Source organism: Manacus candei, unplaced genomic scaffold, assembly GCF_025592945.1.
Source record: "Manacus candei isolate 608988 ecotype Guabito, Panama unplaced genomic scaffold, ASM2559294v1 h1tg000061l, whole genome shotgun sequence".
Lineage (NCBI taxonomy): Eukaryota > Metazoa > Chordata > Aves > Passeriformes > Pipridae > Manacus > Manacus candei.
In genome coordinates this window covers 6164011-6180246 of record NW_026138109.1, presented here as the reverse complement: position 1 = coordinate 6180246, position 16236 = coordinate 6164011, and the positions used below count along the sequence as shown (strand labels likewise).

General features: G+C 63.1%; 2 protein-coding genes across 2 annotated transcripts; one reads left to right on the top strand and one right to left on the bottom strand.

Moving 5' to 3' along the window:
* The first annotated feature begins 822 nt into the window (after nt 1–822).
* On the top strand, nt 823–3424 carry SPAG8 (sperm associated antigen 8). The gene is made up of 6 exons (XM_051804666.1): nt 823–938; nt 1380–1791; nt 2438–2609; nt 2701–2746; nt 2854–2968; nt 3094–3424. The coding sequence occupies exons 1-6, from the start codon at nt 835–837 to the stop codon at nt 3316–3318; spliced, it is 1074 nt and encodes a 357-aa protein (XP_051660626.1). The 5' UTR covers nt 823–834; the 3' UTR covers nt 3319–3424.
* A 575-nt stretch (nt 3425–3999) lies between these two features.
* NPR2 (natriuretic peptide receptor 2) lies at nt 4000–15713 on the bottom strand. The gene is made up of 22 exons (XM_051804611.1): nt 14919–15713; nt 9786–9985; nt 9588–9701; nt 9175–9310; nt 8988–9082; nt 8772–8904; nt 8573–8657; nt 8349–8469; nt 7760–7834; nt 7522–7599; nt 7279–7383; nt 6948–7019; nt 6712–6871; nt 6483–6638; nt 6233–6401; nt 5976–6122; nt 5673–5796; nt 5476–5544; nt 5213–5387; nt 5038–5136; nt 4851–4942; nt 4000–4678 (listed from the first exon to the last, which is right to left on the bottom strand). Exons 1-22 carry the CDS (start codon nt 15652–15654, stop codon nt 4616–4618), a joined length of 3204 nt encoding a protein of 1067 aa, XP_051660571.1. The 5' UTR covers nt 15655–15713; the 3' UTR covers nt 4000–4615.
* Between the last annotated feature and the right edge of the window lie 523 nt (nt 15714–16236).

Sequence of the window (16236 nt, the reverse complement as noted above, 5' to 3'; positions counted from 1 at the left end):
GCAGAGCGCTGCAATAACAGCCCTCGCCGCCCGCTATCAAAGGGCCCTTCTTCTGCTCGGTCCCCGCAGGGATGGGGCCGGGGGCCCAGCGAGGGCTCGCGGCGAGGGGAGGCAGCTGCTCCACGCCGGCTGCACCCAGCCAGGCGCCGGGCACGTCCGGCCCCATCACCCTGGGCCAGTTGGGGGTCCTTGGGGCGGGCGGGCGTGTGTGGGGGCTGGGGGTCGCTTGGGTCAAGCCGTGGGCAGCAGCGTGTCCCCAGGAGCCCTGGGCACGTCTCTCCTGCCGCCACAGTGGGGCTGAGCTGGTCCTGCGCAGGCATAGCGCTCCCCTGTCCAGGGCACCGGGACAGACTGGGACGGGGGAGGACATGGATTCCAGGGATGGGGACAGACCGAGCCTCGCAGTGCGACCACGGCCGTGCTCCTGCGCCCCTCACTCCCCTGCACCCTTGTGCCCCACACGCTCCCCGCCCCCCCAGCACCCCCTTATCTCTGCATCCTTGCACTCCGGTGCCCCCGCACCCCCGTCCACCTGCACCGCCGCATGGCATCTCCCCCCATTCCTAACCCCCCTGCGCTCCCGTGACCCCACACCGCCGGCTCCCATCACCCCTGCATCCCCGACCCCTGCACTCCCATCCTCCCGCACCCTCATCCCTCCTCACCCCCATCTCCCTGCACCATCTCCCCATACCTCCTTGCCCTCCCCCTCCCCCGCACCCCATTCATGACCACGCCCACTTCCCCATGACCACACCCCCTCTCCAATCCGACCCCGCCTCTTGGCCCCACCCATAACGGGCTCTGGCCGCGCCCCTTCCGTGCTCTCCGCCAATGGGAGGCGCGCACGCGGCCGCCGCGCGTCGTCTCCATGGAGAGACGCGCATTCCAGCCCCCCGCGCACGCGCCATGGAGCCGGGAGCCGGCACCCCCTGGGGGTGCGGCCGGGAGGGGAACCGGGGGGCACTGAGACCCCTCAGGGTGACCCCCGAGGGGGAGAGCTGGGGAGCACGGCCTGTGGGGCATTAGGGGGGAGCAGGGGGGGATAAGGGAGGAGGGTGGTGGATATGAGGGGCAGAGCCCCGGGCTGGAGACAGCGGGAAGGATATTGCTGCAGGAGGTCAAGCGGGCAGAAGGGAGCTGTGGAGGGGGAGACCCCTCCGGAGCGCAGACCCAGCAGCAGGCATTGCTTCTGTCCCCCAAACGGAGGGAAATCCCTCCTTGTCCCTTGTCCCAGTGTGGGGGTGACACTGCAGGGGACCCCGGGTCCCTCGCCTCAGGACCCTGCCCGTACTGGTGGGGGCTGGGGATGTGGTGGGCAATGAGGGGCTGAAGGATGTGCCCTGCTGCCTTTCCTCAGGGTTTGCTCTCATCTCCAGGGTAGCTCTGACGGGCCATGTGGGTCCCACATGCCCTGGGGAGAGGTCACCGTGCCTGGGCAGGGTCCAGGGTGGTATCCGCCTGCCTGATGTGCCCATGGAGAAGCTTCCATGCCATGAGGAGCCACTGACAGCCACCGCCAAGAGGCTCCAGGAGATGTCGGACATAGCCGAGGTGCCGGAGATGCCCACTGAGCCGCCTGCTGAGGCTCTGCCACCCGTGCCCAGCCCTGAGCCAGCCCGAGAGACTGGGAACGATCCCTCTGAGATCAAGCTGCCTCCCTGGCTTGGAAAGTGGGGAACGTGTCGCGAGGAGGTGCCGGTGGAGCCCCTCTCCCCACCAAAGCCAGCAGAGCAGCCCAGCCAGCCAGTGACCCGACGGGGCCGCCCGATCCGCACCTGGCTGGGGGAGGTAACTCCATCGGGGAAAATGGCCCTCAACCAGCCCTACCGTATCCCACATGCTGATTCTGTGATGCTCCCCGCTCCTGGGTAGACCCCTCTCTTTAGATAGCCACCCTTGGCTGAGCCAGGACTTCCCAGATGACTTTGAGCCCAGTGGGTAGAAAGGGGATGAAATTCAATAGCACAAAAGGCACGGGAAGGCACGTGGGGAGTGACAGTGAGGCTTTGGGAGGGAAGCTGGGATCTTGCTGCTGGCAGGCAGGAGTTCCATGTCACAGCTGATCATAGAGATGTGGGGCAAGCAAGGCTTGGGGGGCACCTGGTGGGTCAAACTGTGCCACAGTCTGGGGACCCCATGGTTTGTTCAAGTGTCATAAGAGAGCTTGCCCAGTGTAGGGGCAGTCTGGGCACCCCTCAGCTTGGGACAGCCATACAAGGTCAGCAGACCTCCACCAGGCAGGAGAGGTCAGCCCTGTCCAAGCTGCAGGTGTCCCTGCTCCAGCGTTCCCAGGGAGCTGGCTGGAAGGACTGTGACCCCTTTTTGCAGCTTGTGCCTCTGGGGCTATCAAAAGCCTAAAAGCCAGGAGCAGGCATGGGGGGCACTGCAGGGTGGGTTCCCACCCCCTTCCACAGCCCCTACTGTCCATCTCTAGAAAGTCGTGGACCCCCTGAACTCTGGGCTGGGGCAGGAGCTAGGCAGTGAGGACTCCGCCCACCACCGCGGCTTCCACGGACTGCCACTCCATCAGTTCCTGTCCTCACTCACCGACAGCTCCACCACGGACACCTACCGCCCGCCACACAGGGCCCTGCTGCTGCAGCAAGGTGAGACTGAGCCCCCCTCAGCCGTGTGCCCCCCAGAAAGGCACTGAGGGAATCTCAGCTGGGGGTGCTGATGGCACTTTTCCCTCTGCAGGGCTGCGGAAGGCCACGCTGGCGTCCATGCTCTACGAGAAATACAGGCAAGCCTGCACCCCTGCGTGACACCCGTCCTTGGGGCTGTGCCCTGGCAGAGGGGACATAGAGTGGGGGGTACCCCAGGGCTGAGGGGTGTTTGCTCTGACTGCAGTAGGGAGACGGAGGAGAAGATCCGTCCCCGCCCACAGCCCATGGAGTCTGTCTCCACCACGCACCGGGACTACGCTGCCAGGGGCTTCCAGCCCACACCTCCATCCATCACTCAGGTACAGGCAGGAGACACCTCCCCCACCCCCCAGCTTGTGGCAGCTCCCAGGGAGGCTGCAAGGCTCCTGTGTCCCCCCGAGTGTGCTGTCCCTCCGGCCCTCTGTCACTTTGCTTCCACTTGCAGCCCCACAACTACTTGACAGAGCAGCCAACCAGCTTCTGGCTGGAGCAAGCCCGTGGAGTACCAGTAAGTCCCCCAGCACCTCACCCTGCCAGCACCCCAGGGGTCTCAGCTGCTGACAGGGACCTCTCCCCTTCTCTCCTCTCCAGGGTGTCACTGCCCTCTTCAGCAGAAACATTCCCTTCAAGAGGAACGCAACCTTCTCCACTCCCATCACTGTGTACCTAGGGCCACCCCACCCCTGCGACCCATTGAGCAGCGAGCCCCAGACCTTCAAGGATTAAAAAGCAAGGGGACACAGGTGGTCCCAGCCTCCTTGCCACCCCAAGGCTGTCTTCAGGCTGGATGTTTGGAGGGGGACCACAGTGTCCCTGGGATCTCAAATCCCGCAGGGCCATGCAGCAAGTGGGAAACCCTCCAGCCCCAGTGCAAGTCACTGTTGACCCAAAACATGCTGTGGCCCCAAGCCTCCCTCCTTGGGCATGAAGGGAGAGCCCTTGGCACAGCCTCGTCCACTGGGACATGTCCCCTCCCGGCACACGCAGCGGGCGACATGCAGCCGCCGTCCCGGTCCCCAGGCACAGGTGTGTTCCAGTAAGAGGCGGCAGCAGGGCGGCCAGAGCATGAGCTCAGAGGAACGCACTGCAGCCCTCACGCCAAAGCAAACCCCGCTGCGGCAGCCCTGCCTTCCCAGCACTGCCTGAGCCCTCAACAGCTGCGGCTGCCCGGCCCCGGCCCCCCGTGCCCGGCCCCCCACCCTACGGCCGCAGACAGAGCCCCGGGATATGATGCTCAGGGATGCTCCAGGCAGCTGACCCCAGCCAAGGCTGAGTTCGATATTGGGGTGCCCCCAGCCCCTGTCCCTTATTGGCACTCCAGGACAGAGAGAAGCAGAGGTCAGGTAACAGATGGATTTGGGGAAGTTTGTATTTCAACAAAATAGTTGCAGCGAGTCCTATATTTACACCTGGGGGAGGAGGGGGTGGTATTTACATGACCCACTGGGGTTATATACAGGAGAAGAGGAGACTGGGGAGGGGGGGAGCTGCGGCATTGAAGCCTGACCTGGCCAAGGAGTCAGTCTTGGCAGGAATCCCCATTTCCCCCCACCCCAGGGACAGAGTGACATGGGCACAAATTCTGCTGGGGGCCAGGTACTGAAAAGAGACGGCAAAGTGCCCTACGGGGCAGCCAGGCCCCGGACCAGCTCAGAGCCAGCTGAGCCACACGGGAGAGGGCAGGGATGGCAGGACCCTAGAGGGTGGGGGAGATATGAGGGTTGGATCTGGGCCAGTTCCCCCCTCCAAGGGGCTGTGGGGGAAGGTGGGCTTTGCTGGTGCTGATGGAGGGGGGGCAGACGGTGACATGGCCGCTGCCCCACCTTGCCCAGGCCCTGCTGAAGCAGGGGGGCTGCAGAGGTGGTGGTGGATGCAGTGAGGGGGGTGCCGGTGCGTCCTGGGGGTCAAGGCACCGGAAGGCACTGGCAGTCCCACTGAGGCTGGGGGCTCCGCCACTGCCACTGGGCTCAGACGACTTTGGGGTCTTTCCTCTCGCCCAGCAGCCAATATGTCCGCATCTTTCCCTTGCCCTGGGAGGGAGAAGAGGGCAGTGAGAACCTCCCTGCCCCTGGCACTGCTCCTTGGGTGTCATCCCCAGCATTGAGGGGAATAAAGGGTCCCAGCCTGAACCCATGCCCTCATCACATGTCCCATACAGCAGGAAGGGACAGCTGCACCCCCCTGGCATCCCTGTGCCCTCACCTTCATCTCCACATCCCCACGCAGCTCCAGATCAAAGCAGCCAAACTCATCCAGGACTTCCTTGGTGGTGGATGAGACGTGGATCTTTAGGGCTGGGTAGCACAGAGGGGAAAAAGAGACTTGGCTGGGTGAGGGAGCTGAACACAACCTGAGGTGCTGGACCCCAGCTGCCAGCCCCGTGGCTCACCCTGGCCATTGGATTCCATGCGGGATGCAGTGTTCACCGTGTCCCCAAAGAGGCAGTACCGTGGCATCTTCAGACCCACCACGCCAGCACACACAGGACCTGCCAGCACAGGGACACTTAGGGACAATGCGGGGCAGGCGGATGGCCTGTGGTGCCAGCAGGCGCGGGGACTCACCAGTGTGGATGCCGATGCGCAGGTGGAGCTGGTCGTTGGGACGGTGACGGATCTTGAAGGTTTTGACGGCCTCGAGCAGGGCCAGGGCCATGCGGACGATCTCACGGGCGTGCAGCTTCCCATTGCGCACCGGCAGCCCCGAGACCACCATGTAGGCATCCCCAATGGTCTCCACCTGTGGGGTAAGGGGCAGCAGGTAGAACCTGGGCTCCTTGCTGCCTGGCTCACTCTGGGGGACTGTGCTGGCTCACCCACACCCTCACCTTGTAGACATCAAAGTTATCAATGATGGCATCGAAGCAAGTGTAGAGATCGTTCAGCAGCATCACGACCTGAATGGAGCAAGGGTGTGTGTGAGGCTGGGAGCAGGCATGGCCCCCCAACCCCAGTGATGGCACTGCTAGGGTGTGAGACCCCCACCAGCTCCAGAGAGTGGCTTTCCCCCAAGCTCTTCTCTCACCTGCATGGGAGTACTCTCTGCCGAGAGGGCAGTGAAGCCCACAATGTCACTGAAGTAGATGGTGACGCTGTCAAAAGCCTCAGCCCGTACTGTCTCCCCACGCTTCAGCTGCTCCGCCACAGAGCTGGTGGGACCAGAGAGGATGGTGGTGAGCTCCCACTTCCAACCCACTGTTCCCCCACATCCTTTGCCCTACAGCAGCATGGAGAGCTGGCAAGGGACTCCATGCTCACACAGCAGTGGGTGCATGCTGACCCCATGCCAAACCCCAGACCCACAAGCTCCCTTGTCTCCCCCTCTCACTGGGGCAGAATCTGGTAGAGGAGGTTCTCCGCCTTGCGCTTCTCCTCCAGGTAGGCCTGTGTCCGCTCCTCCACCAGCTTCTCCAGGTTGTTGGCGTACTGCTCCATGCGCGACAGCAAGTTGTCCAGGATGCTGGTGCTTCCCTCCCTGCCAGAGTGCAGGCAGCTGGCACTGCCAGAAGAGGTGCCCCCCAACCACCTCCACCCCCATCGCCGTCCCCACTCCCGCCCCACCTTTCCCACTCGCCAACCACCCACTTGTTGAATCTACGGATGAAGATCTTGATTTGGCTGAAGTCGGGGCGCTCGGCTGGCTCCTGCGCCCAGCAGCGCTCCATCAGCACGGCCAGCTCCTCGCTGTGCACCCCAATGTCGATGGAGGGGCGGAAGAACGGTTTCTGGCTGTTACGCACCTTCTGCACGATCTCTGCCAGGGGGTGGGTGATGGTGAGCACCAGACCCTCCAAAGCAGGGACAGAACCGCCCCACAGCCACCTCCCACCCTCACCTTTGGGGCTCAGGTCCATGCCCTCAATGTAGAAGGGGCCGTTCCGCAGAGCAACCTCCTGCACGATGATGCCGAAGCTGTAGACATCAGCCTTCTGCATGCCCGGGGTGGGCAGGTGCCCCTTCTGCAGCAGCTCTGGGGCTGTCCACAGCTTCTCTGGTGGGACACAGCCGTGAAGCAGTGAGGCAGGGCCACCCCATCCCTGTGATCCCCCCAAGCAGGCACTCACTGGCATAGAGCGCGTGGGTGTCCTCATTGTCGCTGGGTGAGCGGAAGCTGGCCAGTCCATAGTCGGTGATCTTCAGCACGAAGCGACTGTCCACCACACAGTTGGATGACTTGAGGCTGCCGTGGTGGCCGATGATGCTGTTGTGCAGGAAGGCCATTCCCTGGGACAGATGGACACAGTGAAGTTGGTATCCCTCATGCACCTCCCCCAGCCCCTTGTGCCCCTCCCTTGGGTACCTTGACAATGTCATTGATGAGGGAGTAGCGAAACATCCAGTCCAGGTTGATGCTCTCGTTCTCCAGGACGTCCTGGGGTAGCACAATGAGTGGACCCCACCAAGCACCCAGGGCATGGTGGCAGCAGTCTCACCAAGCACCCAGCTGCAGTGGGGTCTGCAGCATTCGCCCCCTCCCCTCCACCAGCCTCTGACACCTGCTTGGGCAGCTCGGCTGCGAGCCTTGTAGGGTTAAGGGCCACCAGTATCCACAGCCCTGTCCTCAGTGCCCAGCCCAGCCAGGTCACAAGGAGTGTCTAAGTGTTGCCCCTGGTGTCCCTAAGCCCCTCTACCTGCAGGCTGCCCCGTGGGCAGTACTCGGTGATGATGCAGATGTTGGGGGGGTCGATGCACGCCCCAATGAAGCGAGTCAGGTGGTTGAACTGGATGTCGCGCATCTGCGGGTGGAAGTGGAGCCAAGTGGGTCTCGAGGTTAGAGGAGATGGGCTGCTGCTCCCACCAGCCTCCTCCAGTCCCAGGAACAGTCCCTGCACCCCCAAGCAGGTTGCCCACCCCAGCATAGACCCCAAACCTACGTGTTTTAGCTCGAAGAGCACCTGCCGTGTCAACTCGATGCGCTTCTTATTGATGTGTTTAATGGCCACCACATTGCCCTGGGATGTTTGAGAAGGAAGAGAGGTCAGTGCCCGCTGAGTGGATTTGCAGAGGCAAGGAAGGTGCCAGCATCCTGTGGGATGGGGGTGCAGCCAAGGGCAAGCACACCAACAGAGCTGGGGCATTTCAGGGGGAGGGGTTCCCACCTGCTGCACTGACCTTGAAGTGGCCGGTGTTGGCGAAGATCTGGTACTTGCCATGGGTAGTCATCAGGGAGCCATAGCTGGAGCCACGCTGTGTGAAGGAGGGGATCAGGGAGGGGAACCCTGGGGTGGCAAGGTAGCAGACACCGACGCAGCAGGGCAGGAACACTCAAGGGTGTGCAGGGGATGGTGCAGGATGGGCTGTAAAGGGTCAGGGCAAGTTCTGCATGCTCTGTAGGGAGGGTGAGGACTGAATGGAGGGTGCACTGAAGGGGTGTAGGGATAAGGTGTGTCTGTGAGGGGATGGAGAGCAACACAGGAGCTTGATGAGGTATGGTGCTCTGTAGGGGATTCAGGGCTGTGTAGGGGATGGAACTACAGTGACTGTAGGGGATGGAGGGTCATGCCAGGGATGGATGGAGTGCATCTCTAGTAGGGAATGGAGAGTTATGTAAGGATGAAGGGCTGTTTAGGGGACGAGTGCAGTGGGGCTCTGGCTCTGTAAGGAACAGAGGGCCATGTAGGGAATCAACAGGGAGGGGTGTCATGCAGGGAGGGACAGCAGCACAAGGGCAGGGTTGTGCCCCAGAGCTGGCACCTCTCACCAGGGACAAGGTGAGCCGGCTGCCCGCTGCCTTGTGGTACCGCTCGGGACTTCCAAACTGCAGCTCATCCCAGCGGATCCTCCAGAGCATGCTGGCAAGCTCCTTCTCCAGCATCAGCTTCCTGAGGGACACATGGCTGTCAGATCCCCCTGCCCTGCCTGCCCCCCCCAGCAGACTGAGAGGTGCCTGGTGCCCAGGCAGAGGCTCCCCCAGCCCCAGCTGACCTGAAGATGAGGAAGCTGGAGATGCCAAACATGACGAAGGTGAGGCCAGTGCCCAAAGCCACGATGGCCAGCATCGAGAGGGGGGCTGCAAACAGGAGGGGATGTCAGGGTGGTCCAACTGGCCATGATGGCCAGACTGGTACGCAGCCATAAGGAAGGGCACTGGGGCCCAAGGGACGTGGGGACCCAGGACACCCACTTTTATCGCAGGAGGGGTCATCCACATCAAAGACACAGGGAGGGTTGTCCAAGGGGGGAGCCCCCTTCACCCAGGGGATGGGTCGCCCCAGCCAGTGAATTTGCTTCTCCACACCCGAGTAGTGTCCCACCACCTAAAGCAGAGAGAGATGAGGCCCCCCAGACCCCAGCATCCCATCCCTGCCCTAGCTGGGGGAAAACTGGTGCTGGCCCTCACCTCGTACTTCCCAGTCTTGGGGTCGCTCATGGCCCATAGGTTGAAGTCAGTGTCCCGGTCATTGTTGCTGTCCATGCTCACAAGCCCCGTCACCCCTGTGGGAGAAGCAAAACCCGGATAGGACAGGGACTGGGTTCCACCACCCCCAACAGCACTCACAGCCCGGCTGCCCCTGTCCCAGTGTTACCCTGGAACTTGCGGTCCCGCATCTTCTCGATGATGTGGGTGGCATTTTTCTTGGAGCCTCCCTCACGCAGGGTCTCGTTCAGCACCATGGCGTACAGCAGCATCCCGTCATAGAAACACCCCGCCACCAGGTTCATCTGTGGGGGGAACCTGAGCACACCCATAGCCACGCACACAGGAGCACCCTGGCCCTGGGACCTCCACATCAGGACTATGCACCCACCCATGGCCCCATAACCCCACACTGGGACCAACATTCACCTTGCAGGGATGGCAGTGCCCATGGCTGTTCCCACCAGGGATAGTCCCCCCAGCATTTCCTGTGGCCATATTCCACCCTCTGCATTCTGGAGAGGTACCTCAGACCCATGTGGAAGGTCCCCACCACCCCATCATGCAAGCAGACTCACTCACCAGAGAGTAGTTGAGCTGCACTCCAAATTTCTGCTTAGCTCGCAGGATGAGCTGGGTTTGGAAATGCTGGTACTCAGGGTTTTGGGGCTCATAGTAGGTAATCACCAGCACCATCTGCAACCAAGCACAACACCCTGGTTCACACACCAGGGGCCAGGCTGGGGAGATCCCTGTCCCCAGGCAGTGTGCACATCTCACCTGGAAAGCCTCACGCAGCCCTGAATCCTGGCCGGGGCTCTGTTGCCAGGGCTTGAAGGGGTCACGGGCAGAGTCGCCCCGCAGGCTCTCCCCGAAGACATCCAAGTAGAAGAAGACATAGTCACCGTTGGTGAGGTTTTCCTGCTGTGCCAGCTGCATGATCTGCCTCAGCATCTCCGGCGGCCCGCAGAGATACACCACTGCCGGAGAGAGGAGGGGGGTTCGGGGGGACAGTAACACCCCACTGCACCCTGGGGCACACAGCCAGCAGTGGGGTGGGATGCTTTCCTCTGGGGGGATGGGGCAGAGCAGCCCCGGGGGCACTTGTTGCCTGCAGGGTGGGTGAGTGGGGGGGTGGAGCAGGCAGATGGGGCAGTGCTTGGCTCACCCCCTCCCTGTGCCCCACAGACAGCCCCACCGCCCTTGCTAGCACTGACCCACTCTTGCCCCATCAGTCACCTTGGGCTGAGGGCGGAAAGGAGAACAGGGGAAAACTTGCTCCAAAACATGAGGGGGCTGCCCCAGGCACAGACGTCACACACCCTGCTCCAGTAAAAGCCAGACAGGAGATGCCTCCCCCCGGCATCAGCGTCCTGGCTGCTCCACACCGGCCCCAGCCAGGGGACCAGGGGGGCCGGGAGAGGCGGTGGGGCTGTCCGCCCAGAGGCCCCTGGGGAGCCCGGGCTGTGGAATGGGACAAACCCATGTTTGGGTTCGCGGCTGGCCGGCAGTGTGGCAGGAATGCGCAGGTTCCCAGATTCCAGCACCTTCTGCGGCCACTGGCGCTAATTGGAAACAGAGCATCGCATCTCGCTGGTGTGACCCACGCGGCAAGGGGGTGCCTGGGCCCCGTCAGGCCGCCCTGTGAGCCCCCAGCCGCTGCTGAGGGCTCAGCCAGCCCCCATGGGATGCCCACCCAGGTGCTGTGTGGGGGCGGCATGGGGCTGGCACAGGGCACCACGGGCAGCAAGGACGGGCATCTGAGAGTGTCCAAAACCCCCCCAAGCAGGGGCCCTCTATGCCCTTGCTGAGGATCCTGACACTGCCTCCTCCCTCCCCCCGGAAAACCGGGGCCCCGCTCCAGCCAGCCTGGCTGGGAACCCGGGATTGAGCAACAGAGGAGGCGGCGGCGGCGGGTGCCGGAGGAATGTCACGCTTGGGCGCTGGCCCCGGCGCACAGCCTTTCTGCAAGGGGCCCAGCGCCCCGGCTGGACCCGGGTAACGGGGGGGCTGGGGACAGCAAAGAAGCCCCGCTCCTCTGGGATGAGGTCTCTGCTGCTGGACGGCACCTAGCCATGCAGGCACCCAGCCATGGGGGCAGCAGGGCTGACAGGGGCTGACGGGGTCACCCACGGTGGCAGTGAGGCAGCCCAAGGGTGGGAGAAGAAACCCAGCACAGCCGCCTTGGGCACAGAGAATCCACAGCAATGTGGGGAGCTGCTCCTGGGCATGGGGGAGAGGGAAATTGCAGCAGCATGAGCTGTGTGTGAGCAAAAGCCTGTTCCAGAGTTTGAAATGGTTCCCTCTGAATGCTGCAATACTTCAAATAAACCGTCTTGGCTTCCCCACTTCGCTAGTCCTGAACCCAGAAATGTGCTGTCCCCAAACTTCTCATGCAGGATGGGCAGCTCAGCACCTCCCTGGCACGCAGACCCTGGGGGTCCCCCCCTAAGGACACAGCATGGGACCCTCCCCATCCCATTGCAGGCGCCAGGAAAAGGCAGCCACACGGACTGGTGAGCCACAACAGCTGGTGGTAGATAGTGGGACGCTGCAGGCAGCCAGCCCCCGCGGCGGCAGCGAAAGCCTGCCTGGTCAAAGGCCACCAAGCAAGGGGGTAGATGACGCCTGAACGGCTCCCCAGGGACAGTTTGCAGGAGCCATGCAGAAGGAAAGGGTCAATGCTTGAGGCTCTCCCTGACCTGGGCAGCTGCCTCCAGCTGGCAGCCTCCTGCATGGCCAGTGGCACCCCAATGGGTGCACACAGCCCCCCAAGAGCAAATGGCCAAAGCCAGCCTTAGTTTCACAGAGGACAAGAGGAACAGGGTCCTACAAAGCTGGGGCACATCCAGCCCCCTGGCAATTATTTAGGGGTGTCTGTGGTGTGAAAGGCAGAGTGCCAGGCCCTGGGAGAGGGGCAGGACCACGAGCTTGCAGGTGAGGCAGCAGGATGCTGCTTGACCCCTACATGATAGAAGATAACCCTAAATTGAGGGTGAATCCCAGTTTCGGACAGCAAATCCCAGTTTGAAGCAGCCCCACCAGCACAGGGCACTGCAGAACAGAGACCCTTGTCCTGGCCAGGCAGCCCTCGCACGCCCGAGGGGACTGCAGGGGTGAGGACCAAACGCACTCCCCTCCAGCACCCAGCCACCTCCCCAGGCAGGGGACCTGGGCTTTTTGCAGGCAGATGCTCTGCTAATTCCCTCAACCACAGCTCTAATTATATCAGCACTTTTGCAAATGGCATAAGAGACGTGGGCCCCTGCACGTCGCCCAGGCCCCGGTGATACGGGCGACGCGCCCACAACCCCTCCTGCTCCTTCATTAGACCTGCAAATGTTGAGGATCAGCAGTGCTAGGGACACACAGTGGGGCAAGGAAGTGGCTTTCCTTGGGAGAGGTTTACCAAACTCCTGCCCACCACCTGGGAGAAGGAAGGTGACGCTAAGAGGGATGATATGGTGTCATTGCAGGGCATGAATATGGATATGGATATGACTACAACTGAAGACCCTGGTTTCCCACTCTATGCCACACCATGCTGGGGTCAGGACCCCTGGGACAGCCTTGCAGGTTCCCTCTCCTGCCCCATACACCTACATCAGCTTCGCAGCCCTGTGCACCCACCTCTGTGGGGCCAAGCACTCAGCCCCACACTCTGGCCCCATCTCTGGGCTGTGGCCAGAGGGGCCCAGACCCTCTCCACATCCCTGCCTATAACAAGGGAGTTGGAACTAAATGATCTTTAAGGTCCCTTCCAACCCAAGCCTTTCTGTGATTCTGTGAAAATATGATGCCAGCTCAGAGGGCCCTCAGGTCTCTGCCCATGCCCGATGTCCTCCTCCAGCAGCCACGACCCCCTGCCTGCACCAGGAGGGATCGATTCCCACTGTGGTGATTTACAGCACCAAGCCGGAAACATTGGCAGGAATTGCTAATTCTATCCTTTTTCCCCGTGCAGTTCTTTGCCCCCATCCCACGAGAAGCTCCACACCCCTTGGCTGATGCTGGTGCACACAGGGAGCTTCCATCCCAGAGGAGCAGCCACAGGCTACTCAGCTCCTGCAGCCCACCACGGCGTGCTCACTCCATGGACTCAGCCTCTCCAACTTCAGACCTGAGGGGAACCCAGTCCAGCACTCCAAAGCGCCACACACACGCCCCTAGCCTGGTCCCGCACAGCCTCAGACACGTCTCCCACTGGCCCATCTGGCTCCACTTATCCTGGCTGGATGTCCTTCTTAATGACACAGCATCTCAGAATCCATTAAGGAGCACTGTGGAGTGGCTGACTCCCCGGGATCGATACACCCCTCTCATCAATTATGAAAGAGCATCAGGCTGCCCTTGCTCTCCAGCTGCCTCCGTCAGCCCCTCCATTTCCTCCCGCTCCCAATATAGCTGCTCTCTTGGGGCACTCAGAAGGCACCAAATTGATTTATCCCTCCATCAGCAGGGTGGGGCCATCCCAGCCCCATGCCAGGGGCACTGCAGGGACAGGCACAGCCCAGGTGCCAGTCTGGGGGGCTCTGCCCGAGCACGGCACCACCACCTCGGCATGTTGGCACCATCTGGGCACGTAACCTCAGCCGATGCTGTCCTTCAGACGGCCACGTCCATTCCCTCACCTTCAGCTTCTGAGGAGGTGCCTGGGTCCCGCCTGCCCTCAGGGACACCCGGTCCTGCTAACACAGAGGGTAGGTGGCCCCGCAGGGTGCCTTTCACAGCATGTGTTCCATCAAGGTGAGGGTGGCTCTCCCTGGTAAAGGCTGACCAAGCTGGGGGGCAGGGAGGGAAACACTGTGCCTCCTCCCTGTGCCACATCCTGGTCTCTCCACTGGCACAGAGTTTGGCCCTGGAGGGGCTCAGGTTGTGCCTTCTCCTCTGTGAAGCCACTTTTCTGTACAGGTCCTGCTGCTCCTCCAAACCCACTGCAACGGAATGTGCTCACTCTTCATTTTGCCCTACATACAATCCACTTTGCCCACCCCTCCCTGTGCCCTACGTGGGTCCCACTGTGCCCTCAGCCCATCCTCATGCCCCACATGGGTTTCACTGTGCTCCCAGCCCCTCCCTGTGCTCCACAGGAATCCCACTGCCCCTTTGGCCCCTTGCCATGCCCCACCATGGGTCTCACTCTGCCCATCCCCTCCTGCACCCCACATGGGTCCCACTGCGTACTTGGCTCCTTGCTGTGCCCCACATGGGTCCCATTTTGTCCTTGGCCCCTCACTGCATGCCTCACAGGTCCCACTGTTTCCTCAGAGCCTCATGGTGTCCCACAAAGGTGCCACTGTCTCCTTGGACTGTTGCTGCACCCCACATAATCCCACTGTGTCCCCATTCACTTGCTGTGCCCCACACGGATCTCAATAGCCCCCTAATCCCTTTGGTGTGCTCTAGATGGGTCCCACTGCCGCCCTGACCCCTTGTTGTGCCCCATACAGATCCCGCTGTGTTCCCAGTCCCTTGCTGTGCCCTACAGCAGTCAGTCCCACTGCATCTCTGTCCCCTCTCTGTGCCCCAGAGGTCCTACTGCTCCTTTAACGCCGACATGTTGCCCACAGCACCCTAGTCCCCTACTGCACCCCAGATGGGCCCCATGGCACCGCCACCCCTTTGCTGTACCCTCTGTTTGCTGCACAGCCCATCCTTCCCCCTAATGTGCCCAGACGGGTACAACTGCACCCCTGTGCCCCACACGGATCCCACCGCACCCTCAGCCCCTGGCTGTGCCCCACGGAGGATTTTTCCTCCCCTCTCCGAGCGCTGCGCAGATCCCCCACAGGGAGCCCTCTCCACTCTCCCGTCCCCGTCCCACCCCCACCCCCGGTCCCCGGACGCTCAGCCCTGTCCCGCGCGGGGTCGTCGTGTCCCCCCCCCAACCCCAAGCCGCGCTGCCCCACGCACCGCGCCCGTTGGCTTTGATGAAGTGGACGGCGGTGTCGGGGCCGCCCTCTTCGGGGGAGTAGATGTGAACGGTGACGGTGAGGTTGTTGCCATCCTGCAGCTCCTGGTAGACCCCCTCGACGGTGAAGTAGTAGGGTCGGTCGTCGGTCTTGCGGTCCACGTAGAGGAGCACGGCGCGGGCGCTCCAGTTGAAGTGCGCGTGTAGGTGGGAGACGAAGGCGCCCAGTTTGGGGGCTGAGGGCCCGGTGCGCACCGTCGTGCTGTAATGCTCTCGCTTGCGGCTGAAGCCCGCGGCCACCGCCCCGCCGGTGATGAGCGGCAGCCGCCAGTGCGAGGCGAATCGCCCCACGGACGCGGCGGGGTACACGCAGCCCGGCCCGAACAGCACGTCGGGGTCGTGGTAGAGCTTCAGGTCCACGGCGTTGAGCGGTGCCACGTACTCGGAGCAGGCGCCCTCCAGCTCCGAGCTCATGAACTCGACGCGCACGGAGAAGGGCCGCGGCAGCAGCGGCGGCTCGCCCCTCTCCAGCGCTTCCAGCGCCAGGCTCAGCGCGGGACCCACGCGCGGCCAAGCCCACGCGTAGCTCACGTTGCGCTCCGGCAGCACCACCGCCACCGTCAAGTTGGCGGACGTCCCGGCGGGGGTCGCCGGTCGCCGCCCCCCGCTCGCCGGTCCCGGCGGCAGCAGCAGCAGCAGCAGCAGCGCCGGCAGCGGCAGCGGCAGCGGCGGAGCCATGGGCCGCGCTGGCTCCTCCGCCCCGGCCGCCGCCCGCCGCTCAGGAGCCCCCGCCGCGCCCCCGCCCCGCCGACCGACACCGACCGCCCTCTCCCGGGGGGGCGGTGCCGCCGGTCCACGCCCGGCCCCGGACGGCACGGGGATGGGCGGCACCGCGGCGGGGCGGGGGGCGGTGTCCCCGGAGGGGGGGGGCCGCGGGGAGGGGCGAGTGGAGAGGGGGCACTGATTGGGACTGTGGGGGGGTGGAGGTGGACGGGTGCTCGCAGTCTGGCTTCCAGGTTCCAGGGAAGAGCTATGGGGTCCCAGCGCGGGGTTAGGGAGCGGGGTCCCCAGGTTCAGCGGCCCCCAATTGGGCAGGGATTGAGGAGGGGGTGTGAGGCTTCTAGGAGGCCAGGGAGAGGAAGTGGGTAGGGGGGATCGGAGTTCGGGGTTCGAGATGTCTCGAGTCGGTGGGGAATGAGGGAGGTGTGCTTTGGTTCCGATGGGGTGCAGTGAGAGGGAATCGGAGGACACCGGTTTGGAGCAGGGGGCTGGGGTGCTCGGCTTCTGGGTGGAGGGGTTGGGGAGGGGCTCAGGGGTCCT